The sequence below is a fragment of the Callithrix jacchus genome, chromosome 14 (assembly GCF_049354715.1).
Source record: "Callithrix jacchus isolate 240 chromosome 14, calJac240_pri, whole genome shotgun sequence".
Lineage (NCBI taxonomy): Eukaryota > Metazoa > Chordata > Mammalia > Primates > Cebidae > Callithrix > Callithrix jacchus.
Window position 1 is genome coordinate 61,158,837 of NC_133515.1, and position 26,888 is coordinate 61,185,724.

Sequence of the window (26,888 nt, forward strand, 5' to 3'; positions counted from 1 at the left end):
TCAAGTTTGCTTGTTCCAGGTCTGAGTTCAAGTCCTGGATATCCTTGTTAATTTTCTGTCTGATTGATCTGTCTAATATTGACAGTGGAGTGTTAAAAAGTCTCCCACTATTATTGTGTGGGAGTCTAAGTCTCTTTGTAAGTCATTAAGAAGTTGCCTTATATATCTGGGTGCTCCTGTATTGGGTCCATATATGTTCAGGATCGTTAGCTCTTCTTGTTGTATTAATCATTTTATCATTATGTAATGTCCTTCTTTGTCTCTTTTGATCTTTGTTGCTTTAAAATCTATTTTATCAGAGATGAGAATTGCAACTCCTGCTTTCTTTTGCTCTCCATTTGCTTGGTAAATCTTCCTCCATTTCTTCATTTTGAGTCTTTGTGTATCCTTGCATGTGAGATGGGTTTCCTGGATACAGCACACTGATGGGTTTTGGCTTTTTATCCAGTTTCTCAGTCTGTGTCTTTTGATTGGTGCATTTAGCCCATTTACATTTATGGTTAATATTGTTATGTGTGAATTTTATACTGCCATTTTGATGCTAGCTGGCTGTTTTGCCCATTAGTTGATGCAGATTCTTCATTTTATTGATGCTCTTTAGCATTTGGTATGTTTTTGGAATGGCTGGTACTGGTTGTTCCTTTCTATGTGTAGTGCCTCTTTCAGGAGCTCTTGTAAAGCAGGCCTGGTGGTGATAAAATCTCCGAGTACTTGCTTGTTCACAAAGGATTTTATTTTTCCTTCACTTATGAAGCTCAGTTTGGCTGGATATGAAATTCTGGGTTGAAAGTTCTTTTCTTTAAGGATGTTGAATATTGGCCACACTCTCTTCTGGCTTGTAGGGTTTCTGCCAAGAGATCTGCTGTGAGTCTGATGGGTTTCCCTTTGTGGGTGACCCGACCTTTCTCTCTGGCTGCCCTTAGCATTTTCTCCTTCATTTAAACCCTGGTGAATCTGACGATTATGTGCCTTGGGGTTGCTCTTCTTGTGGAATATCTTTGTGGTGTTCTCTGTATTTCCTGGACTTGAATATTGGCCTGCCTTGCTAGGTTGGGGAAATTTTTCTGGATACTATCCTGAAGAGTATTTTCCAGCTTGGATTCATTCTCTTCATCGCCTTTAGGTACACTTATAAAATGTAGATTAGGTCTCTTCACATAGTCCCACATTTCTTGTAGACTTTGTTCATTCCTTTTTGTGCTTTTTTCTCTAAACTTGGCTTCTCATTTTATTTCATTGAGTTGATCTTCAACTTCTGATATCCTTTCTTCTGCTTGGTCAATTCAGCTGTTGAAACTTGTGCATGCTTCGCGAAGTTCTTGTGTTGTGTTTTCAGCTCTTTCAATTCACTCATATTCCTCTCTATGTTGTCCATTCTTCTTATCATTTCCTCAAATCTTTTTTCAAGGTTCTTAGTTTCTTTGCATTCAGTTAGAACATGATCTTTTAGCTCACGGAAGTTTCTCATTACCCCCCTTCTGAAGTCTGATCCTGTCATTTCATATCACTCATTTTCCATCCAGCTTTGTTCCCTTGGTGGTGAGGAGTTGTGGTCCCTTGTAGGAGGTGAGGTGTTCTGGTATTGGGTGTTTTCCTCCTTTTTGCACTGGTTTCTGCCCATCTTTGTGGATTTATCCACCTGTCGTCTGAGTAGTTGCTGATTTTTTGATTGGGTGTCTGAGTGGACATCCAGATTGTTGATGATGAAGTATTTCTGTTTCTTAGTTTTCTTTCTAGCCATCTGGCCCCTCTGCTGTAGGACTACTGAGGTCCACTCCAGGCCCTGCTTGCCAGGAGTACACCTGTAGCAGCTGCAGAACCGTTTCTTCTTCTGCTATCTTTGTCTCATCTCTGGTTTCACTGGGAGCTGCAATCCTGAATTGGTCCTACAGCACCATCTTCTCTCTCCTCCCCCGCATTGGGATTATTATGTGAGTAAAACTGAAAACCAATTTGTAAAATTTAAAGTGACCAATTGCTATGTATTTCTATCTCCAACTTCCATCCAGCTACAGATACCCTGGGGTTTAATAGTATAACAGAATTTAGCCCAAATAATTAAATCGTTTGGTTGGTGTTTGCAAAAGATACAGTAATTGTCTTTCCTTTTTTTTTTTTTTTTTTTTTTTTAAGGCAGTGTGCACTCTATTTCAACCCAGGATATAGTATTTCACTATGTAAAAGACAAATAACAGAGGCTTCCACAAAACTGGTTGGTTAGGTCTGCTTGGAGCAAGAGCTGTCACTCGGAAATCCCAAACTTTTTCTCTTGTAAAAAATGACTTCTAGATCAAGAGAAGAGAGCCGTGAGAACTAATTATTAATATGGCAAAATCTTGTATTATGAAAAAATAGTCCTGAATTGGAATGCAGTGTGTTCTGTTTTTCCAACTGCTAAATGATAGGAGGTAGGACAAGTGAGTACATATATCAGGGTTCTGTTCTTTGAATGGAAAATAGTAATTCTAAACTTCTGTCAATGACATCATTAAGAATAAATAAAATTAGGAAGAAATGGATCTTGAACACCCAGGTGTTCCAATCTTCTGGCACCTATTGTGGCCTTTTACTGTTAATTATGTTTTTAGGTGTTTAGTTGTCAAAAGTTATCGAGTTAAGTAAAGGATTTCCACCCCCCTTAAAGGACTGATAGTTATGTCAAGGAAATAAACTATGTGGCTACTAGAAAGAGATATTGTTTGTGCTGGAGCTTATGTATGTTACCTTGTTTCCTGGTTTCTGGTGTTGAGCTCCTTCCTTTAGATACATGTTTGAGTCTAATTTTTACCTATTTACTGGTTGTATAGAAAGTTGGTAAGTTGCTGAACTCCCTTAAACTGCCATTTCTTATAAAATGGAGATTGCAAGGTCTCCTTTACTAGGGAGATGCATTTGGTAAACTGTACGGCATTATAGGATGTTGTTGAACTTTGATATTAGTTCCTATCTCCAAGCCTTTGACTGAGTTTCTTTTTGATTCTCAATATTTGGCTTTAATCTCTGTCTCTCTAAAACAAGCCCTTCAGTTTTTTAGACTAGACTTTGATAATTTGTTCTAAATTGAGGTCACATTATGAAAGTTGTGCCTGCCTAATAAGTCACCAGTCTCTTCAGGGTTGGGTATACATTTGTTCATTTCTATTTTCTAGCTTGTTGCCATTCAACAAATATATATTATCTGATAATTCTAAAGAGTGTATTGAGTTGGCTGGGCGCAGTGGCTCATGCCTATAATCCCAGCGCTTTGGGAGGCCAAGGTGGGTGGATCACGAAGTCAAGAGATTGAGATCATCCTGGCCAATATGGTGAAAACACCGTCTCTACTAAAAATACAAAAATTAGCTGGATGTGGTGGTGCATGCCTGTAATCCCAGCCACTCAGGAGGCTGAGGCAGGAGAATTGCTTGAAGCTGGGAGGCAGAGGTTGCAGTGAGCCAAGATTGCGCCACTGCACTCCAGCCTGGCACCTGGTGACAGAGCAAGGCTCTGTCTCAAAAAAAAAAAAAAAAAAAGAAAAAAGAAAAGAGTTTATTGAGTTATTTGATAATAGCAAAATAACAAAATTACTGCTACATAAGACTCAAATGTCCTCAAAGGTGCTTAGTTCAGTGTTCAACACTTAAATTCACTAATAATATTTTCTTACACATTTATATATTTTCGTTGTGTTCCCACCCACATCTCATCTTAAATAGTAGTTCCCATAATCCCCATATGTTGTGGGAGGGATGTAATTGAATCAAAGGGGTGGCTACTCTCACACAGTTGTCATGATAGTGAGTGAATTCTCATGAGATCAGATGGTTTTCTAAGTGGCTTTTCCCACTTTACTCAGTACTTCTCTCTCCTGCTGCCACATGAAGAAGGACGTGTTTACTTACCCTTTCGCCATGATTATAGTTTTCTGTGGTCTCCCCAGCCATGCAGAACTGTGAGTCAGTTAGCCCTCTTTGCTTTATAAATTATCCAGTCTTGGGTATTGTTTTCATAGCAGCATGAGAGCAGACTAATACACACACACACATGCATGCGTACACATACATGTATGTGTGTGGGTGTGCATATATATGTAATTTCATCACATATATTAAAGTATTTCTTGGATTGATTTTTCTGAGGTAGTATTACAGGTCAAAAGCCATATATATTTTTGTGGCTTTTGCTATGTGTTACTAAACTGCCTATATATATTTTCATTATGATTAAGTGTTCAACACTTTCAATTTGAATTCACTAATAATGAAACTAAAGCAAAAGAATGAAAGATTGTATTTAAACAGGGATAATTGGAAGCATGGGTATTTGCCATGCCCAACAAGTAGTCATATTACGACTAAATCACAGGCAAGTGAAAGGCAGATGCATAGACCACATGGCCAGCTGCATTTTCTTTCTCCCTTATTTCCTGGCAGAGAGTACTTGGCTGAGCCTGCCTTCTGCAAGAGAGACTGAACATGCAAGAAACTTGCTCCCCCATGCTCATCAGCAACCAAGGCATAAACACAGGACCCAGTCTCCAATCCTGGGAGATTTATTCTGGTGGATTCTAGAAAAGGATAGCCTATGACTGCTGCGTTTGGCCATCTCTGTAGGTTGCCACACTTATTGTGGATGGTGTGACTGCTCCTCTGGAGTTGTGAGGTGTACAGCCTGTGTGGTCACATATAGTGGCTCTGGGCTTCTCCTCTTCATAGAGACTTGTGAAGTAGCTGACCTACCAGACTTTGGATCTGGTGGTTCATTGGATGATTTCTAGAGCAATGGCAATTATCTTTTTATCATGATGAAACAAATTTTCTAATAAAAGCAACACTCTGAGAATGACAAAGTACAGAGAGAGAGAGAGAGAAAAAAACCTCGGGCCCTTGATTATGACAAAGTACAAACAGAGAAAGAGAGAGTCCTTCAGTCCTTCAGGCTTTTGATTACGTTACTCAGCCCCAAATTGACCAACTCTGGATCAAGCTCTTCCCAGATTCTTGTTAAGTGACATAGTAAGTGCCCTTAGTTTTTAAGACGCATATTGTTATAGCTTTTGTTACTTATCACAGAAACACTTTAACTGGCAAGGGGTAGTGAGTCTTTGGACTTTTCCCCCTCAGCTAAGTTATTATTTGTCCTATATATAACTGCAGTATCGCATTATTTAGTACCAGCTAGGGGCATGCCTCGAAACCCTTTTTATTTGGAATTGGTTTCACATATTTGAAGTGAGAGTGGTAGCACTGGTAGCACCTGAAAATATTGTAAAATGAATTTCAAGTCTTTCAAAAGATGTATTCTAATTTGTTTTTACTAAAGGTAGCTTTGGTCCAAGTTCTACTTTGCAGGATCCATTTTTCTTTCTGGAGAGTACACCATGCCACGAGAGCTGATGGCAAAGATACATTTGATAAATTATTTTAAGTCTTCTTTTCAACTCCCACATGAACTTGCTTCAGCTCTGTGAGGTCAAGAGCTTCTTTCAACTGCTCTTCCAATTGGGTAATGTCTTCATTAATAAGAGCAGCTCTGACTGTGTGTGAGAGCAGGTCAAAACAAAACTGATATTCTTATTTTTCTTCCTCCCACATTATTTTTCAGACAAAACTGGACTTAATAATTTTGTAAGGAGTTTAATCTACTTTAATTTAGCTTTTGACTTTGCAGAAATAAACAGAAACTTACACCTACAGACCCTGAAGTTGACTGTGACAGTACAGCATAACTAACAGCACCAATCGTCTTCTAATTGTAATAAAACTCTTTGGTTTATGTAATAATACAAAGTTATTTTTGTTTTATCTTTGTTTGGTTATCTGTTTTTTTTGGTATCAGTGTAAAAATCTTGGTCAAGTATAGATTTGTTATTTAGCTTTTTTTAAAAAAGTGTACTGCAAATTGTGTTGGGTTGAGTTACACTAAATAGGCAGGAATTATCAGACCTTCAACACTAATCCCTACTGAAATATAATCTTTCATTCTCTGAAGTCCATGTTCTCTCTACTTAGGAATATTCTCTGCACTAGGTCTAGCTGCTAATTTCCTACTCATTCTTCATGACTCAGCCTAAAGTTTGACTTTTAGATGAGGATTTGATCAATCTTCTCTTTCCCTGCTGTCTAAGATAGTAATACATCTTACACAGTGTGGCAGATTGCATACGCTTAACAAAAGCTAGTTCCTCTCTTCTTTGCAGACTTTACCCTTGCTAAGGGAGGGAAGAGGGTCTTATTCATTGGTATTTAGTAGATACTCTATAAATATTTGTTGAGTGAATTAATAAAAAATGGCCCTGTCTACATCTACTTTGAATTTCTCTAAGAAATTATGCAAAGGCACTACAAGGAAACAAAACAACTATCATGTCCTGTTGTACATACACCATCCTCTGAAGTCAGGCAACAGTATATAGGTAGAGATCGTCTTCTGAACTGGTGGAGTGTTGGCCTTGTTGAACTCTCTCTCCCTTAATGACAAAGAAAATACTGGCAAAACTAAAGCCAACCATTTCAGAACTCTAGAAGTTAACCAAAGGCACAGAACAAACTGAAGAGAAAAACAATGTACTGAATGTCAAATTAAAAAAACACAGCAGGGCCTTTGATGTTTCAACTTGATACTATTCTTATCCCTTCTTTCCCAGCTCAGTGGCATGGTAGTTGCTGGTAGGTCTGTAACCAAGGAGGACTGACAATTTTTGGAGCTCCATTAAATGTTCTTGCTCCAAAGCACAGTAGATATTTTGTCCAAAATATGCAACTTTATAGAAAATCTCTGTTCCTGGATATTGTAGCTATTTGATCTTACTGAAACTTCAGCTTAGTAAAAATGCCCTGCCTCCAAAGCATTACTGAAAAAAGTAGCAGTCCTCTGACAATGTCACTCTGCTTGTGGCTGTAATTTCACTTGGGGTGCACAAGAACCTAAGTGGAAATTTAAAAGAATTGTGTACTATGATCAAGTAGGATTTAGCCCAGGAATGCAAGGTTGGTTTGACATAAGAAAATCCCCGCATAAACCTAATAAAAGATAAAATGTACATGATCATCTCAATACAAAAAAAAAGGACATTTGATAAAACAGTTCTTTTTTGATTAAAAACACTCAATAAACTAGGTATAGAAGGCATCTGATAAAGGACATCTACAAAAACCTGCAGTTAACATCATGCCTAATGTTGAAAGCCTGAAGGTCTTCCCTACTAGGATGAGGAAGGAGACAAAAACACTTGCACTCATCACTTCTATTCAATATTGTACTGTAGGTTCTAGTTAGAATGTTTGGCAACAAAAGAAATAAAAAGCATCTAGACTGGAGAAGAAGAAGTAAAACTATTTCTGTCTACAAATGATATAATCTTGTATATAGAATAACCTCAGGATCCCACTAAGAAACTGTTTGAACTAATTAACAAGTTCAATAAAGTTCCAGAGTAGAAGATCAATAAAATTAATTTTATTTTCATATACTATTGACAAAAAATATGAAAAAAATTAAGTAACCAATTCCATTTATAATAGTATAAAAATAGTAAAATACTTGGGAAAAAATTTAACAATGTAATGGCAGAACTTACATGCTAAAAACTACAAAACATTGTTAGAATAAATTTTAAAATACCTGAATAAATAAAAAGATATCCCTTGTTCATGAGTTGGTAGACTTAATGTTGTCAACATGGTAACTGATCTATACATTCGCTGTTATCTCTATCAAAATATTGGCTGTATTTTTTTGCGGATATTGCCAAGTTGATCTTAAATTTATATGTTATGCAAGATGCCCAGAGTAGCCAAAAAATCTTGCAAAGGAGAAGGTACTAGAGGACGTACACTGCCTGATTTCAAAACAATTCAATGGAGAAAGAATTGCCTTTCTAAGAAACAATACTAGACAACTGAATATCCATATGCAAAAGAATAAAGTTGAATCTCTACCCCATACCATAGAAAAAATTAATTTCAGTGGATCAAGATCTTAAATATAAGAGCTAAACCTATAAAACTTTCCAATAAAATCATAGGAGTAAATTTTTATGATCTTGGGTTAAGCAACGGTTTTTCAAGATATGACACCAAAAGCACAAGTAACAGAGGAAAAAATATTTAAATATCCAACCTCTAATTAAACATTTTGGACTACAAGTATATAATCAAGAAAGTAAAAGGAAGACCCACAGAGTGGGAGAATATATTTGCAAACATATATCTGATAATAGACTCGTATGCAGAATATATCAATAATTGTAACTCAATAATGAAAAACAATCCAGTCAAAACTGGGTAAATAATATAAATAGCTCTTTTTTTACTAAAAAAGCAAATGGTTTATAAACAATGATAAAGTGGTCAACATCATTAATCATAAGAAAAATGCAAATCAAAACCTTGACCACTTTATATCTACCAGGAGGTTATAATCAGGCAAAAATAAATAAATAAATAAATAAATAAATAAATAACAAGTGTTAGCAGCCATATGGAGAAACTGGAACCCTCTTCATTGCTGTTAGAAATGGAAAATGGAAAACAGCTTATCAGTTCTTGAAACTGTTAAACGTAGACTTAACCTATGATCTGGCAATTCTACTCCTAGGTACATTCTCAAGAGAAAAAAAATTTATATATACAAAAAAGTGTATAAAAATGTTTATAGTATTACTTAAAGTAGCCATAAAATGAAACCAACCAAACTGTCCATAATTTTATAAGTAGATAAACAAAATAGGGTATAGCTAAATGATGAAAAAATTATTTAGCCATAATCAGAAAAAGAATTACTGATAGAAGATACAAAATGGAGTAATCTTAAAATAAAAATAATGTTCTAAATTTAGATTGTGGTTATGATGCCCCAACTCTGTATATATGCTAAAAAAACCCCACTGATTCGTACACTTTAAATGGGTGATTTTTTAGTGTGTGAGTTCTCTCAATAAAACCGATAACATCTGTGTCTTATACTAGATGGTTGTTTCATTTCAGCAGTGGCGGCAGAGACAGCAACTTCTGCCTTCACTTTGAGACTTTTGTGGATCCCAGAGCAATGTAGTTGAAAATCATTTCAGTGTAGTTCTAGAAAATTTACCCCTCATAGTTCAGATATCAGTTCATAGCAGGAGTGTCAGTCTCTCAGTTTATAAGGTTGTCTTCACTCTGGACATTGACTGATAATGCTTTTTTGTTCATAGCTTTGGACTTTAGAAAATGCTAAATTATGTAGAAAAAATAATATATATCAAAAAACTGATAAAGATAGATAGAGCCCTCCCTTTTTTTCTATATGCATCTTAAGAATAAAAAGTTTTTTGACAAAGTATTTCTAGGTTCTGATTTCTTTACAATGTGGAATGGACATGATAAAAGGAAGAAAAGAAGTCTTCCATTTACCCATTATTTACATATTTCTTCAAGAAGTGCTTATTAAACACATCCCAGGCATTGTGCTAGGCTTTGAGAAAACAGAGAACACTGTGTGAACTGAAACTTCAAGGATTCCTTAATCTTAGTGCTGTCTCAGCAAGATAGGCTTCATAAACACTCATTGCCAAGTTAAACTACAAGAAACTGATGAACCTTTTTGGCCACTCTCCTTAAATCATGCTTCCCAGGATTCTTAGCAGTTCAAACTATATTTTGTAGTGTGTAGCAATGAGGGACAGTTTAATCACCTTGGTTAAGGACCCTCTAAAAAAACCGCCCAACTCCTCAGAATGTAGTATAGAAAACCATCAGAGATGACATTATCTTTTAAACTATGACCTGAAAATAACAAGTCCAGATCGTTGGAACTAGAAATACTGAATTCTTTGTCATACAGGAGGCAGATATTCTTCCTTCACCTCTGTATAGTAAATTCAATGGTTCTTGACTTATGCTTCTTAATAACTTTCTATGTAAAGGTGATATGCTGGCAAATTTGTGATGAATATAATACATGTAATATGTTCCGTCACAATTTTTCAATCTCAAAAAGTCATCAGAGTTTCTTTATTAAATGAAATATTGAGTAGAAACAAAGTAACATTTACACAACATGAGTTAGGTGTAAAGAATAATGAACACGTATGTGTGTGTACCACCCATTTTAAGAAGAACATTAGCATTGCCTTTGAAGTTGTTTCTACACTCTCCTTGAAGCCTATCTTCTTCCCAGAGGCAGCCTCAATCCTAAATTTGTATTTATTTTTTGTTTTTCTTACAGTTTCATTTCCATTCTGCTCCAAAGAAGAGAATGTAGTTTTGCCTGTTTTCGAACTTTATAGAAATGGAGTAATTCTGTTTGTATTCTTTTGTATCTCCCACCCACAGTTTTTTTTTTTTTTAGATGGAGTCTTGCTCTGTTGCCAGGCTGGAGCCCAGTGGTGCAATCTCGGCTCACTGTGACCTCTGACTCCCTGGTTCAAGCAATTCTGCCTCAGCTTCCTGAGTAGCTGGGATTATAGGCTTGTGCCACCACACGCAACTAATTTTTGTATTTTTTAGTAGAGACGGGGTTTCACCATGTTGGCCGGGATGATCTCTATCTCCTGACCTCGTGATCATCTCGGCCTCCTAAAGTGCTGGGATTACAGGCTTGAGCCACCATGCCTGGCCTGTAACTCCCTTTTTTTAGCAGCTTAAGTTTATGTTTGTAAAAATCATCTGTATGATTGTAGGTAGCTCTAGTTTGTTAAGTTTCATTGCTCTATAACATTCTTATGCATGAATATAATAAAGAAAATTTATCTTTTTTTACTTATGACTGACATTTGGGTTGTTTATAGGATGGGTTGTTTTGAAAAATCCTGTGCTAAATTTCTTATTTATGACTTCTGGGCTCAGTAATACATAGATTTCTATGCTATGAGTGAAACCACTGGTAGACATCTATTTAGTAGGTAGCAACGCCTTTTTCCTGGTAGTTCTATCAAGTTACATTTCCACCGGTGTGTTTGAGCCTTTCTAGGCCTCCACATTCTCTCCAATTAATGCTTATTGTTCCAGACGTTAATTTTTTTTTTTTCAGTCCAATGAGTATGTAGTGGCAACTAACTAGGGTTTTAATCGTATTTCACTGATTATTAATAAAACCTAGTGCCTTTTCACATGCCTATTGTCTATTTATATTCATTCTTTTATGAAGCGCATGCCCAAGACTTTTGTCTAAGTTGAGTTGTCTTTCTTTTTCTCTATGATTTGTGGGACTTCTCTATATATTCTACACATGAACTCTTTGTTGGTGCTGAGTGCAAATATCTTCTGCTCAGTAAATATTGTTTGTCATTGTTAGAAGTTATTTTAATTTTTTTCTTAAATTAAAATAATTAAAAATAAATTACTGATTATTGTCCTCATCTTTTTATATTTATTCATATTTTCATCATTTAAAAACATACTATTTATTTTATATTTTATCTTTGATAATTATGATATTAAACGAGTTTTGAATCTGTTTGTGCTATTGTTTCTGTTGTCTTTCCCTCAAGGTTCCTTGTTTTCTTGCATTTTTTATAACTTTTGACTTTGAGCTTGTATTTTTTAGAGATTTACCTTTGCCTTTTGAGATTTTTTTTGGAGGTGGATTTCTACAAAGAAGATTTGCACCATTTCTATCATTTTTCTGCTTCTGTGATCACTGTAAGGTAAGGTGTCATAAATTCAGGTTGTAAACCCATGGGAAGACTACTTTGAGGTAAAAAATAATCAGCACCAAGTTTTTTAAGGTTTTTCTTACATTCACTGGTGGAGTAGGTTTATTCCTAGTCAATATTAAATGAAGCTGTATGTTGCCTTGGCTTTTGAGAAGGTTCTAAACTATTAAATTTCTTATTTGGGGAGATCCTGCACTTTGTCTCCTGTCTTCTGTTTCCTGTGATGCTATGAAAATCCAAGTTCCCCCACTTTGGCCTATGCCCTCAAGGGGAAAACCGCTTTTAGTTATTTGTCTTATTTTTTTTTGGTTCCTCAAAGTATTTCTTATTTTCTTGTCAGTTAATAGTTCATAAAGGAAGATTATAAAACTATTTTTATGTAGTCTACACTTTTTTTTTTTCGTCAGGAGAGTCAGGGTTTCTGCTCTGCCTTATTACATGAAACAGACAGAATACCCCACACATAGCTTTGCAACACCATTGTGAAATCAGTTTCTACGTGGTTGCTCCCTTTATTGACTCATTAACAATGGTGCTTATGAGTAAGATGACCATTAACTTTGTTACCCTAAGACACTTCTGAGAGTGAAAGAAGGCACATTTAACAATTATGTAGGAATCACAGGCATAATGTAGAATTATTGTAGGCAAGCAAAAATTAATATTATTCTACTTATTGATAGAGGTCATATAATGGGATCATGGGTGAATTGATTTCCTCATCTGTTTGTCTATGCAGAAAATATTGATTTGATCATCTAGACAAGATTAGGAGGTCTTCCTAGTAGAGGTGATAGAATGTGATTAATTTAGAGTTATACTTGGTTTACATCCTGATTTTGCCATTTACTACCTATTTGTCCTTGGGTGAATTATTGAATTTTTCTGAGGTTTAGTTTTCATGTATATCATGTTTATATAATATGGGGCTAATAAGCTATCTCCCAGTGTTAGGAAGTTTATGTAACATGCTTGATAGAGTTCCTCACACATTGTCAATAATAGTAGTTGTTAATAATGCAGTCGTGAATTTTTTACAACAAGATGGCTTAGTGACTCAATATTTCATATTACACTTTCAGACTGAAGCACAGCAAAAGACTCAGGAACTGTGAATGAGACGTAATTAAGAAAGAAGATGTAACTATATACAAATAATTTAAGATGAGGCTTGTGATCAATATTGTTAGTTAAGGCACATGTGTAGAGTATTATAAAGCTTCTTGATTCCTGTAATAAAAAGTGCCCAATTATAGGAAGTCATTTCTTTTCTGTTGATCATTGCTTTATAACCTATCGTTGAGCTTGCGTTTTATAGTCTTAAGGCAGCAGAGGTTTTTGGTTTAAAAAATGATAACTTCATCAAGCTGTTGATCTAATTTATAAAATTTATACATATGTTCACAGAACTCTGACTATTTATTACTTTTTTTAGATATAGATGAAGCAAGTGCTGTGAGAAACTTGTAGCACGTATTCAGGACCCTTGATTTTTAAGAATTCTTTGTTTGCTTCAGGGTAGAATAAAAGCATATGAATTCCCAGAAGATGCTAACATCAAACATTTCAATATGGCTCAAAGCAGTAATTTGATGCATTATATTAGAGTTGTGCCATTTAAAAATTTTTAATTTAATTTAATTTTTTTTATTTCCATAGGTTATTGGGGAACAGGTAATGTTTGGTTACATGAGTAAGTTCTTCAGTGGTGATTTGTGAGATTTTGGTGTACCCATCACCCGAGCAGAATATACCACACCCTATTTGTGTAGTTGTTTATCCCTCACCATCTTCCCACTCTTTCACTCTGAGTCCCCAAAGTCCACGGTGTCATTCTTATACCTTTGCATTGTCATAGCTTAGCTCTCCCTTTCTTTTGAGAACCTATGATGTTGGTTTCCATTCCTGAGTTACTTCACTTAGAATAATAGTCTCCAATCTCATCCAGGTTGCCACGAATGCCATTAATTCATTCTTTTTATGACTGAGTAGTATTCCATGGTACATATATAACACAGTTTCTTTATCCACTCGTTGAATAATGGACATTTGGGTTGGTTCCATGTTTTTGCAACTGTGAATTGTGCTGCTATAAACATGCATGTGCAAGTATCTTTTTTTGTATAATAACTTATTTTCCTCTGGGTATTCAGTAATGGGGTTGCTGGATCAAATGGTAGTTCTACTTTTAGTTCTTTAGGGAATTGCCATACTGTTTTCCATAGTGCTCGTACTAGTTTATGTTCCCACCAGCAGTGTAGTAGTGTTCCTTGTTTACTGCATCCATGCCAACATCTACTATTTTTTGATTATGGCCATTCTAGCAGCAGTAAGGTGGTACTGCATTGTGATTTTGATTTGCGTTTCTCTTATCATTAGTGATGTTGAGCATATTTCCATATGTTTGTTGGCCATTTGTATATCTTCTTTTGAGAATTGTTTATTCACGTCCTTAGCCACTTTTTTATGGGATTAGTTATTTTTTCCTTGTTGATTTGTTTGAGTTCATCATAGGTTCTGGATGTTAGTCCTTTGTCAGATGTATAGATTGTGAAGATTTTTTTCCCACTCTGTGGGTTGTCTGTTTACTCTGCTGACTATTCCTTTTGCCATGCAAAAGCTCTTTAGTTTAATTAAGTCCCAGGAATTTATCTTTGTTTTAGTTGCATTTGCTTTTGGGTTCTTGGTCAAGAAATCCTTGGTTAAGCCAATGTCTAGAAGGGTTTTTCCAATGTTATCCTTTAGAATTTTTTATAGTTTCAGGTCTTAGATTTAAGTCCTTAATCCAACTTGAGTTGATTTTTGTATAAGGTGAAAGATGAGGATCCAGTTTCGCTCTCCTACATATGGCTAGCCAATTATCATGGCACCATTTGTTGAATGGGGTATCCTTTTCCCACTTAATGTTTTTGTTTGCTTTGTTGACAATCAGTAGGCTGCAAGTAGTTGGCTTCATTTCTGGGTTCTTTATTCTGTTCCATTGGTCTTTGTGTCTATTTTTATACCAGTACCATGTTGCTTTGGTGACTATGGCCTTATCATATAGTTTGAAATCAGGTAGTGTGATGCCTCCAGATTTGTTCCTTTTGCTTAGTCTTGCTTTGGCTATGTGGGCTCTTTTTTGGTTCCATATGAATTTTAGAATTGTTTTTTCTAATTTGGTGAAGAATGATGGTGATATTTTGATGGGAATTGTGTTAAATTTGTAGATTGCTTTTGGCAGTATGGTTATTTTTACAATATCAATTCTACCTATTCATGAACATGGGATGTATTTCCATTTGTTTGCGTCATCTATGATTTCTTTAAGCAGTGTTTTGTAGTTTTCCTTGTAGAGGTCTTTTTACCTCCTTGGTTAGGCATACTTCTATGTATTTTTTTTTTCTTTTGCAGCTATTGTAAAAGGGGTTGAGTTCTTGATTTGATTCTCAGGTTGGTCATTGCTGGTGTACAGAATAACTACTGATTTACGTATATTAACATATAAATTTTGTATCCAGAAACTTTGCTGAATTCTTTTATCAAGAGTTGTGCAATTTAATATTTAAGAGTGTTTATACTACTGTTATTGTTTGTATACATTTTGGAAAGAAATAGATATTGTCTGAACACTGTTATAAAAATAGTAACATAAAATTTTAAATAAATTTTATTGACTAACAGATTAACATATTTTCATATTTTTAATAATATTTGCAGCCTAGGTACTCTTTTGATGATGTCATTTTAGGGTAGACATAGTTTTGCATTTCATTCTGTTAACACAGTATAATTTTTAATTGCCATGTGGCCATTTCTCTATTGTGAGAGGAGCTTTATTGTTAAAGGTATCTCATCTTCACTACCCAAAAACATTGTGTGTTATTTCAGGGGCCAACTAGACTTAGACTTTCAACAACTGCTTTGCACGGAAGCAGAAATGATTGGAATGAATCCTGCCATAAATCTCTGTAAAACAAAACTATTAGATCTCTCTCATACACACAGATGACAAGGCAAAACAATGCTAAATGACTCTCCCAAGGAACAAAAAAAACCTATTTTGTAACCCAGTGTATTTTGCATACATAACACATTTCTGGTTATCTCTGCTTCAGAAATCAAGAAAAAGAAAACTCACTATATTTTAAAAATTATTATTTAAAACAGTAAGCTAGTTCCTACTGGCTTAAATCATGATGTAATTCAGAATGACAATAGGGGAGGAGAAATGGTTTGCCTTTCCTATGCAGTTTTCTATCCTAACTGGCAGTGTTTATGCCAGAAGTATCTAGGAAAGGCTTAAAACTCCATCATTACTTCCAGTTGTCTAATCTTATATAACAGTAATGGCTGGGTATGTGGTTGTAGTGACTTTTTTTAAGCTAGTAATCAGTGTATGAAACCTGAGGCTGAGAAACAGTCCTCTTCTCAGTAATAACACTTTTGAATTAGTAGTTCAGAGCAAACCTAGTATATGTGGTTGTTACCTGCTCTTCTCCATCTGTCTCCTGTATCAATATAATTTTGTCTTTCATTCACCTCTCAAATACACTGCTCACATTTGTACTGAAAAGCTGTTTAGTACTTTTTAGGATTTTTGCTAAGCTGTTTGCTTAGCAAAACATTCACAAACATTCAGTAGTATCTAGTGGGTATAATAAGGCCCTTGCTATAATTACTATGCCTTTCATTATAAAGAATGGTTCCCACTTCCTGACTTTAAATTTAACCTCATTCCTTATTTATTTCATATACAGACAAATAACTAGAAAAGCTTAATAAGTTTCCTATTTATAATTCTGAAATTAAACTTGATCATGGTGATTGTCATGCCACCAATAATTTAATTTTGATGATTAAATAACCTTTACATTTGGCCCTCCATAACCACAGATTCTGCATCTGTGGCTTCAACCAGGTATGGATCAAAAATATTCAAAGGAAATAATAAAAATTACAAATTCAACCACAAAAAATAATGCAAATAATACCTATACAGCATAACAAACATTTATACAACATTTACATTGTATTAGGTATTGTTAGTAACCTAGAGACAATTTAAAGTATATGGGAGGATGTGCATAGGTTGTATGTAAATGCTATGCCATTTTATGTAAAGGATGTGAGCATCCAGGGATTTTTATACTCTCAGGAGTCCTGAAACCAATCTCCTATGGATACCAAGTGATGACTGTAGTTTATTAAATCGTCTATTGCTTAAAAAAAAAGTATACATTTATCTATCAGGTATCTATATCTGCATAGCAAATCATCCTAAAACTCAATAGTTTAAAACAATGGTTATTCTATTGGTGGGCAATTTGGGGTGGGTCAGCTGGTAGTTTTTATCTGGGCCTTATGCGGCTATCCTCAGCTGGTCTAGCTCACGAGTTTGAGTTCAGCTTTTGGGCAGCTGGTGCTCACTGGTTTATAATGCCTGGGTTTAGATGGCTGGGATGACTGAAGCACTCTCCATGTAGTGTCCCATTCTCCAGCAAGGTAGCCAGGCCTGTTCACATGGTGACCAGTTTGCATGAGCAAGAAAGAAATGGGAGGGCAGAAACTATAGACCTTCCTGAGGCTGAAGAGATCCACAGCTTGCCAGAATGGCATAAAGAGTACTTTAAACTGAAGACATTTGAGATAAAGGAGATACAGAAAGAAGCCTTTTCTGAGCTTTCCTTATCTTGTTAAAGACAGTGTTTCTTAGGAGGAAGCTGCCATAAATTCTCTCTCTGGAAAAGCTTCTAGCTGGGATGGAGATTAACCATGCACCATGATAAAAAAATTGTAAAAACAAACTGTATTAAAAGCTTCTATTTGTTTCCCATAGAAGCTCTGTCTTGAGGGATCTGTGGGGATCGCTCCCGTGTGAGGCCCCTAGGAAATGGGTCTCGCCATACGGTGAGCTTGAGCCCGGACACAGATCCCCGGTTGGGGGGGTCGAGCTGAGGGAAAGCAGGAACCGAGAGAGGGACTATGCTATTCAAAATAATTAACAGACATTACTTTATGGATATGAGGACTTGGGAGGCATTGTGTCCACTTTTGGCTCCTTATGGTTTATTGCTTGATTGTGTTCATTTTGGACCCTTGTTACCTTCATTGTAAAATATTAACTTAAGTATTTACACTTGGTAACTTACTTACCGTAACTTACTGGGTGTAACTGTAACTTACTTACCATAACTTACTGGGCATAACCGTAACTTACTTACCGTAACTTACTGGGCGTAACTGACTTACTGGGCTTAACTTACTTACTGGGCATAACTTAGTGGGTGTAACTTGCTTACTGTAACTTAAGTATGTTGATCTGGCATAAACAACATTAACTTCAGAAAAGTATATAATGGAACATATTGCAAAAAATAAAATTGCTGCTTGGACATAGCCTAAGCCAGACCTCCAGACTCCGCTTTTCTTTTTTCTTTCACTTCCATGCACTCTCTCCCTCAGGTTGAATGAGACATCTATGTTGGCTGTCTTGGGGACTCCCGCAGGTCGGTAGCCCCCCGGCAGACGTGCCGGACCCCAACACTATCTGTCCCTCTTTCTCCTGCTAAGCTTATCTATAGCCCTTTACTCCCCTCACCCTATTCTTTCTATCTGGAGAGTCACTCTTTATAAAGTACACCCACATGCCTCTGTAGCCGGCTGTGATTTTTTTTTGCAGAGGTTGTGTTGGAGCTTTGCTGGTGGTGAGAATTCCAGATAGGCCGATTCTTGTGTTCCAAGGACACAAGTGAGCACACAGCAACTTCACCTCTAAAGGGGGCATGGTCCCTGCTAATGGTAGTGGGATCCAAGCAGGCCAGTCCTTGGACCCCTGGGGGGCTTTAAATAAACATCAGAGGTAGCCAGGCAGTACTTACCACAGGCATTGAGACCCAGTACCATAATGGCTTCAGGTGTGAACCAGTGCATTCAAGCTGTGGTGGCCATGGGGAGAGACTCTTTCTGCTTCAGGAAAGGAGAGGGAAGAGTCAAAAGGATAGTAAAATAAAGCACCATGCAGACTCCTGAAGTCCCTGATTTCCAGTCCTAGTTCCTGGACAGTATTTCTAATAGACCTGCCCTGGGTCAGAGGGGACCCCACTTCCCTGAATGGAGAGAACAGGCCTGGTAGGATTCAGTATCTGCTGATTAAAGAGCTCTTGAGTAAACATCAGCAGTAGCCAGGTAGTAGTCGCCATGGGCCTGGGGCAGTGGTGGCACAGGGGAGAGATACCTTTTGCTTGAGGACAGCAGAGGGAAGTTTAAAAAGGACTTTTTCTTGCAACTGGGTTACTAGCTCAGCCACAGTACAATAAAGAACCAAGTAAATTCCTAAAGTTCCTGATTCCAAGTCCTGTTCCCAGACAGCATTTCTAGATGTACCCTGAGCCACAAGAGAATCTTCTTCCCTTAAAAGAGATACTCAGGCCTAGCAGGTTCACCACCTGCTGTAATAAGCCCTTGAGCCTTGAATAAACATCAGAGTAGCCAGGCAATAGTTACCACAGGCTTTGTTGAGACTCATTACTGTTCTGGCTTCAGGCGTGATCCAGCACAGTTCCAGTGGTGGTGGCCACGGTGGTGTCTGCATCATTCTTCCCATAATGTGAGACAATTCCACATGGAGAGAGATTCTATTTGTTTGGGGTGAAGGCAGGGACAAGAACAAGAGACTCAGCCAGACAATCCAAAGAATTCTCCCAGATATTACCCAAGATCGCTAAGTTATTACCTCTATGAGTCTGCAAGAGTAACAGTGTTATTGGGATTTGGGGTGACCTCTAATGTAGATATTGCTATAATGGCCAAAGACTTAGGTCTCAACACTCAATTCCGTTTGAATACTTGGAAAGCCTTCTCAAGAAGGATGGGTATACACAAGTCTAGATTGCAAAGATTAGAAAAAATACCCAACTTTTTGATGCTTAGACATCAGTGAACATTCACAAGCATCAAGACCATCCTGGAAAACATACCTCACCAAATGAACTAAATAAGGCACCAGTGACAAATCCTGGAAATATATGTTACTTTTTAGATAGAGTGTTCAGCAGTTTGAAGAAGCTGAATGAAGTTAAAGATCACAGAGAAGGAATTCAGAATCCTATCATCAGATAAATTTAACAAGAGATTGAAATAATTTTTAAAAATCAAGCAGAAATTCTAGAGCTAAAAAATTTCAATTGAAAATCTGCAACAGAGTCTCTCAACAGGAAAATTAATCAAGAAGAAGGAAGAATCAGTGAGTTTGAAGACAGCTGTTTGAAAATATAGTCAGAGGTGACAGACAAAAAGAAATAACAAAAACCAAAGCATGCCTACAAGATCTAGAAACCATCAAAAGGCAAATCTAAGAGTTGTTGGCCTTAAAGAGAAGGTAGAGAGATTAGTGTAAAAGCTTATTCAAAGAGATAATTACAGAGAACTTCCCAAATCTGGAGAAAGACATCAATATTAAAGTACAAGAAGGTTATAGAACACCAAGCGTATTTAACCCAAATAAGACTTCCTATGACATTTAATAAACAAACTTCCAAAGGTTAGGGATAAAGCAAATATCCTAAAAACAGCAAGGGAAAAGACTCAAATAACATACAATGGAGATCCAATATATCTGCAGCAGACATCTCAGTGGATACCTTACAGGCCAGGAGAGTGGTATGACCTGTTTAAAGTTCTGAAGGGAATTGGGCGATCCAAGATGGCCAAATGGGAACAACTCTGGAGTGCAGTTCCCAGTAAGAACAATGCAGAGGGTGAGTGAATATCACATTTCCAAACCAGTTATTACCGCCCACAGATGAGATTTCTGGGCTGAAAAGTGCCATGAGTTTCATGCGTGGCTGTTACAGCTGGTACATCAGGTCTCACACAAAAACTCACACAAATCTGGGCAGCTGTTTCCACTGGTATCTGGAGCATTTGGGAGACAGAGCCACCCATTCAACTGAAAGAAAGCAGGCTGAAACAGGGAGCCAGGTGATCTGGCTTGGCTGGTCCCACCCCCACAAAGACCAGCAATCTGAAATGCTCTGGATTGGGAGTTTTGCAGCAAGCACAGCTGGACCTGGGACAGTCCAGCTTTGTTGGGGGAAGGGTGTCTGCCATTACCAAGGCAGTCCACCACTACTGAGGCAGTCTGCCATTGCTAAGGTGGTCCACCATTACCGAGGCAGTTTGCCATTGCTGAGGCAGTTCTAACCATACCTCTATAAACAAAACTGCAAGGAAACTGGATGTCCATATGCAGAAGGATACAACTGGACCCCTGTCTTTCACCACATATCAAAATCAAATCAAAATGGATTACAGACTTAAATTTAAGACCTGAAACTATGAAATTACTAGAAGAAAAAAATGGGAAAATACTACAGGATGTTGGTGTGGATAAAAAAAATTTAGGTAGGACCTCAAAAGCACAGGCAAGAAAAGAAAAAAAAAATAGACAAATGGGATTACATCAGGCTAAAAGGCTTCCATACAGCAAAGGAAATAATTAACAAAGTGAAAATACAACCTACAGATTAAGATAACATATTTGCAAACTGTCCATTTAACAAGGGATTAATAATCAGAATAAAGAACTCGAAAAAGTCAATAACAACAAAAAAATTGAATTTAAATACAGGCAAAATACCTGAATAAGCATTTTTAAAAAGAAGACATACAAATGGCCAAAAGGTGTATGAAAAAATGCTCGGCAGGTTCTCTTACATCGACCGCCTAAGAGTCGCGCTGTAAGAAGCAACTTCTCCTCGTCTCCGCCATCTGCTCGGCAGCCGCGAAGCAGCAACCATGCGTGAGTGCATCTCCATCCATGTTGGCCAGGCTGGTGTCCAGATTGGCAATGCCTGCTGGGAGCTCTACTGCCTGGAACATGGCATTCAGCCCGATGGCCAGATGCCAAGTGACAAGACCATTGGGGGAGGAGATGACTCCTTCAACACCTTCTTCAGTGAGACGGGTGCTGGCAAGCACGTGCCCCGGGCAGTGTTTGTAGACCTGGAACCCACGGTCATTGATGAAGTTCGCACTGGCACCTACCGCCAGCTCTTCCACCCTGAACAGCTCATCACAGGCAAGGAAGATGATGCCAATAACTATGCCCGAGGGCACTACACCATCGGCAAGGAGATCATTGACCTTGTGTTGGACTGAATTCGTAAACTGGCTGACCAGTGCACCGGTCTCCAGGGCTTCTTGGTTTTCCACAGCTTTGGTGGGGGAACTGGTTCTGGGTTCACCTCCCTGCTCATGGAACGGCTCTCAGTTGATTATGGCAAGAAGTCCAAGCTGGAGTTCTCCATCTACCCGGCGCCCCAGGTTTCCACAGCTGTAGTTGAGCCCTACAACTCCATCCTCACCACCCACTCCACCCTGGAGCACTCTGATTGTGCCTTCATGGTAGACAATGAGGCCATCTATGACATCTGTCGTAGAAACCTCGATATTGAGCGCCCAACCTACACTAACCTGAATAGATTAATAGGTCAAATTGTGTCCTCCATCACTGCTTCCCTGAGATTTGATGGAGCCCTGAATGTTGACCTGACAGAATTCCAGACCAACCTGGTGCCCTATCCTCGCATCCACTTCCCTCTGGCCACATATGCCCCTGTCATCTCTGCTGAGAAAGCCTACCATGAACAGCTTTCTGTAGCAGAGATCACCAATGCTTGCTTTGAGCCAGCCAACCAGATGGTGAAATGTGACCCTCGCCATGGTAAATACATGGCTTGCTGCCTGTTGTACTGTGGTGACGTGGTTCCCAAAGATGTCAATGCTGCCATCGCCACCATCAAGACCAAGCGTACCATCCAGTTTGTGGATTGGTGCCCCACTGGCTTCAAGGTTGGCATCAACTACCAGCCTCCCACTGTGGTGCCTGGTGGAGACCTGGCCAAGGTACAGAGAGCTGTGTGCATGCTGAGCAACACCACAGCCATTGCTGAGGCCTGGGCTCACCTGGACCACAAGTTTGACCTGATGTATGCCAAGCGTGCCTTTGTTCACTGGTACGTGGGTGAGGGGATGGAGGAAGGAGAGTTTTCAGAGGCCCGTGAGGACATGGCTGCCCTTGAGAAGGATTATGAGGAGGTTGGTGTGGATTCTGTTGAAGGAGAAGGCGAGGAAGAAGGTGAGGAATACTAAAGTTAAAATGTCACAAAGGTGCTGCTTTTACAGGGAAGCTTATTCTGTTTTAAACATGAAAAGTTGTGGTCTGATCAGTTAATTTGTATGTAGCAGTGTATGCTCTTATATACAATTACTGACCTATGCTCTAAAACATGAATGCTTTGTTACAGACCCAAGCTGTCCATTTCTGTGATGGGTTTCGAATAAAGTATTCCCTGTCTTAAAAAAAAAAAAATGCTCAACATCACTAATCACCAGGGAAATGCAAATCAAGACCACATTGAGATATTATCTCACCCCAGTTAAATAGCTATTACTAAAAAGACAAAAAAAAAAAAAAGTGCTGGCAAGGATGCCGAGATAGAAGAGCCATACACTCTTGGTGGGAATGTAAAGTAGTACAGCTATTATAGAAAACATTATGGCAGCTCTTTAGAAAACAAAAATTAGAACTACCATATGATCCAGCAATCCCACTGCTGGTTATATATCCAAAAGAAGGGAAAACAGTATAGCAAAGAGCTATCTACATTCCCCTTTTTATTGCAGCACTACTCACAATGGCCAGGATGTCAAAGTGTCTATCAACAAATGAATGGATTTAAAAAATGTGGTATATACACACAATGTAATATTATTCAGCCATTAAAAGAATAAAATCCTATCATTTGCAGCAACATAGATGGAACTGAAAGTCCTTATGTTAAGTGAAATAACCAGGCACAGTAAAATGAATATTGCATGTTTTTATTAAATGTGGGAGCTAAACCAGTGGATCTCATGCAGGTGGAGATTAGACTGGTGGCTACCACATGCTGAGAAGAGTAGAGGGGAGTGGGGGATGAAGAGAATTTGGTTAATGAGTACAAAAATACAGTTAGATAGAATAAATAAGTTCTAGTATTTTATAGTACAATGATATAAAATATTTTTCAAAACAGCTGGATGAGAAGAATTGGCAATGTTCCTAGCACAAAGATAAATATTTGAGGTGATAGACATTCTAATTGCCCTGCTTGGATGATTATATACTGTATACATGTATCAAATATAACATGTACCCCCAAATATGTACAATTATGATATATCAATTAAGAAAGAACAGACTCACTTTTTTTTCCTAATCTGATCTGTGAGATGGTTTAGTATAATAGAAACAGAAACAAGTGATCCATCTGTCATTGCAATGAAACCGCCTTTCCTGTAAGGATAGTGTTCTATGAATGCAGAGATTAAACATACTATAACTAGGTAATATTCATATCAATTTATCTTAGAATATTAAACTCATTTGTAAGTTTATGAGAGGTCTCAAGGACCTAGACTTGTCATAATTTTTACAGTTTTTTTCTATTTCATGAACTTGACAAATCAGGCATATGAAATGATAGTCCTTAGCAATTGGGTAAAAGTAGAGACAAATTAATATTTCTTACCTGATTTATTATCTTCTTTACATATCTCAGACATACAGCACACGAACAAGAATGTGGAAGAACAGCCTGAGGAGAAATCAGGCCATTATCTGGGGCTTGCTCTAGATTATCAACATTTAAAAAAATACAGATAAACTCTAGACTAGGCTTCCAAGTGAAACTCCCAGGAGAGCATGTAAGGGAGCTATTATGTCTCTCACTACTGGAAAACTGGGAATTAGATAACTGCAGACTCCCCTTCTGGGTCCAGAATCTTACCAGCTTGGTTTCAATATAGAGAGCAGAAACTGCGAATGCAGCTGCTACAGGAACACTTTTACCTTCATTTTACAATCTGGAAATTGGCTACTACCATTCCCATCAGGAAAACTCCCATGCTGTCTTTCTCTCCACATGTCTTAGTTCCAAATGCAATTTTCATAAAGTATATGGGATTGGCAGAATCTAATTCATATCTGGAACCCCAGCTTCAAGAGTATGTTTAATGTGCTCCTAAGTTTTCTGTTCTCTGCAGTATGGAAGATTGTCATAGATGCTGAACAAACTTGACTATTAGATTTGACCTCCTTTATCATTTTACGATTTTGAACTATGAGATTATATTAGTTATTTAAAAAATTAAAGCAACTTGATGGGTATCTACTATGAGTTGTGATAAAATGCTCTACTGCTAACCCTAGCCCTACCACCATAAACAATTATAAAATTGGACAAAATATGTGAAACAACGGTTTCAAAGGCAGTGCAGGACTTTGAGCCTGGAGAGAATATAATCCCATGAGTCCAACTTTTGCCTGGGGTCACTTTTTTGGATTATGGCACGGTAAAGTGGAGTACAAACAGCGGTAACTTATCAAGGAACTAAAAATCTGCACTGAATCTTCCAGACCTTTAGGAAAGAAATCATATTAAAATTATATAGACTCCTTCAGAAAATAGAAAAATAGGAGTTAGAAAAGTAGAACACATTTTAAGAGGTCAGCTTAGCCCTAGTATCTACCAATAATAGAAGAGAACATTACAAGACAAGAAAATTATACACCCATTTTCTCATTAATATATATGTAAAAGCTCATCAAATATTAGCATATTGAATAGATAATGCATCCTGACCAAGAGGATTTAATCCAGTGAATGCGATTGATTTAATATTAAAAAACTAATAAAATTTATCACACTAAAAGACTGTAGGAGTAAAATCGTGATCATCTCAATAGATTCACACAAAAAAACGACAAAATTCAACACTGATTCATACTAAAAATACACACACACACTGAGAAGTAGGAACAGAAGGAAACTTAATGAAGGGCATTTATGAAAATCCTACAGTTAACATTATACTTACTGAAGACTGGATGATTTCCCCTACCTAAGTTCAGGAAAAAAGCAAGGATGTGTGATCTCATCATTTTGATTTCATATTTATTGAAGGTTCTATCCAATACAGAAATCAAAATATAGAAGAGGCATCAAGATTGGAAAGAAGAAGGTAGAATTGTCTCTATTCACAGAAAAAGTGAGCTAAACAAGTAAAATAGACAACATCCAATTGTGTTTATATGCTGTTGTTATCTTATTCCTTACTCTACTAGAATGTGGTGTTTCACAGATGAAAAAGAAGTAAAAACTAATTCCATTTACAATAGCAATAAAAATGTAATACTTAGGGATAAAGATGTACAAAACCTTTATACTAAAATCTATGAATTTTTGAGATCCATATCTAAATAAGTAGAAAGTTACACCATATTTATGGTATGGAAAAATCTATAGTGTTAAGATGTTAATTATCTACAAACTAATTTTGAGATTTAATGTAATCTCAATTAAAAAATCTCAGCAGAATTTTTTGTTCTTGAGATGGACAAGTCTATTCTAAAATTTATTTCTAAATACACAAAACGAGAATATCTAAAACTATTTTAGAAAACAAAGTTTGAGAATCATAATTCTACTCTCTATCAAATAAACTTTTTCAGATTTCACCTGTGAGTGAGATCATGCTGTATTTGTTTAATCTTTGCTTGGTTTATTTTACTTAATATATTGTCTTCTAGGTTCATCCATGTTATTGCAAATAAAAGCCTTTTATTTCATTTTATAACATTCTAGTAGAATAAGGAATAGATTTGTTTGTGAATCTTTCTATAGTTGGACACTATTTCATTGTGTATACATACCACATTTTAAAATTTCATTTATCTGTTGAGAGACACTTAAGCTGATTCCATATCTTGGCTCTTGTGAATAGTGCTGCAATAAATATGGAAGTGCAGATATCTCATTTACATACTGATCTTATTTCCTTTGAATAAACTCAGTGGTCGGATTGTTGAATCAAGTGGTAGTTCTATATTCTGATATGTAATAGTCATACATATTTGTTTGGGGAACTTGTGATTTGATATATGTATAAATGTGTAATGATTAAATCAGGATAATAGGATATTAATGACCTCAAACATTTATCTTTGTGTGGGGAATATTACACTTCTTCTAGCTATTTTGAAATATGCAATAAATTATTGTTTACTGTAGTCTGGCTACTGTATTATCAAATATTAGAACTTATTTCTTCTATCTAGCTATATTTTGGTATCCATTAACCAACTTCTCTTCATCTTCCATTTCCCCCTTCCTTTCCCAGCCACTAGTAACCACCATTCCACTCTCCTCTACCTGCGTGACATCCACATTTTTTTTTTTGAGACAGAGTA

At 37.0% G+C, this 26,888-nt stretch overlaps 1 protein-coding gene and 1 pseudogene across 1 annotated transcript; both read left to right on the forward strand.

Annotated features, from left to right (window-relative positions):
* Positions 1-21,295: 21,295 nt before the first annotated feature.
* Positions 21,296-21,754, forward strand: LOC144579165 (tubulin alpha chain pseudogene; annotated as a pseudogene).
* On the forward strand, positions 21,296-22,967 carry LOC100399496 (tubulin alpha-1A chain-like). The gene has a single exon (XM_078348437.1). The coding sequence runs from the start codon at positions 21,851-21,853 to the stop codon at positions 22,745-22,747; it is 897 nt and encodes a 298-aa protein (XP_078204563.1). The 5' UTR covers positions 21,296-21,850; the 3' UTR covers positions 22,748-22,967.
* Positions 22,968-26,888: the final 3,921 nt, after the last annotated feature.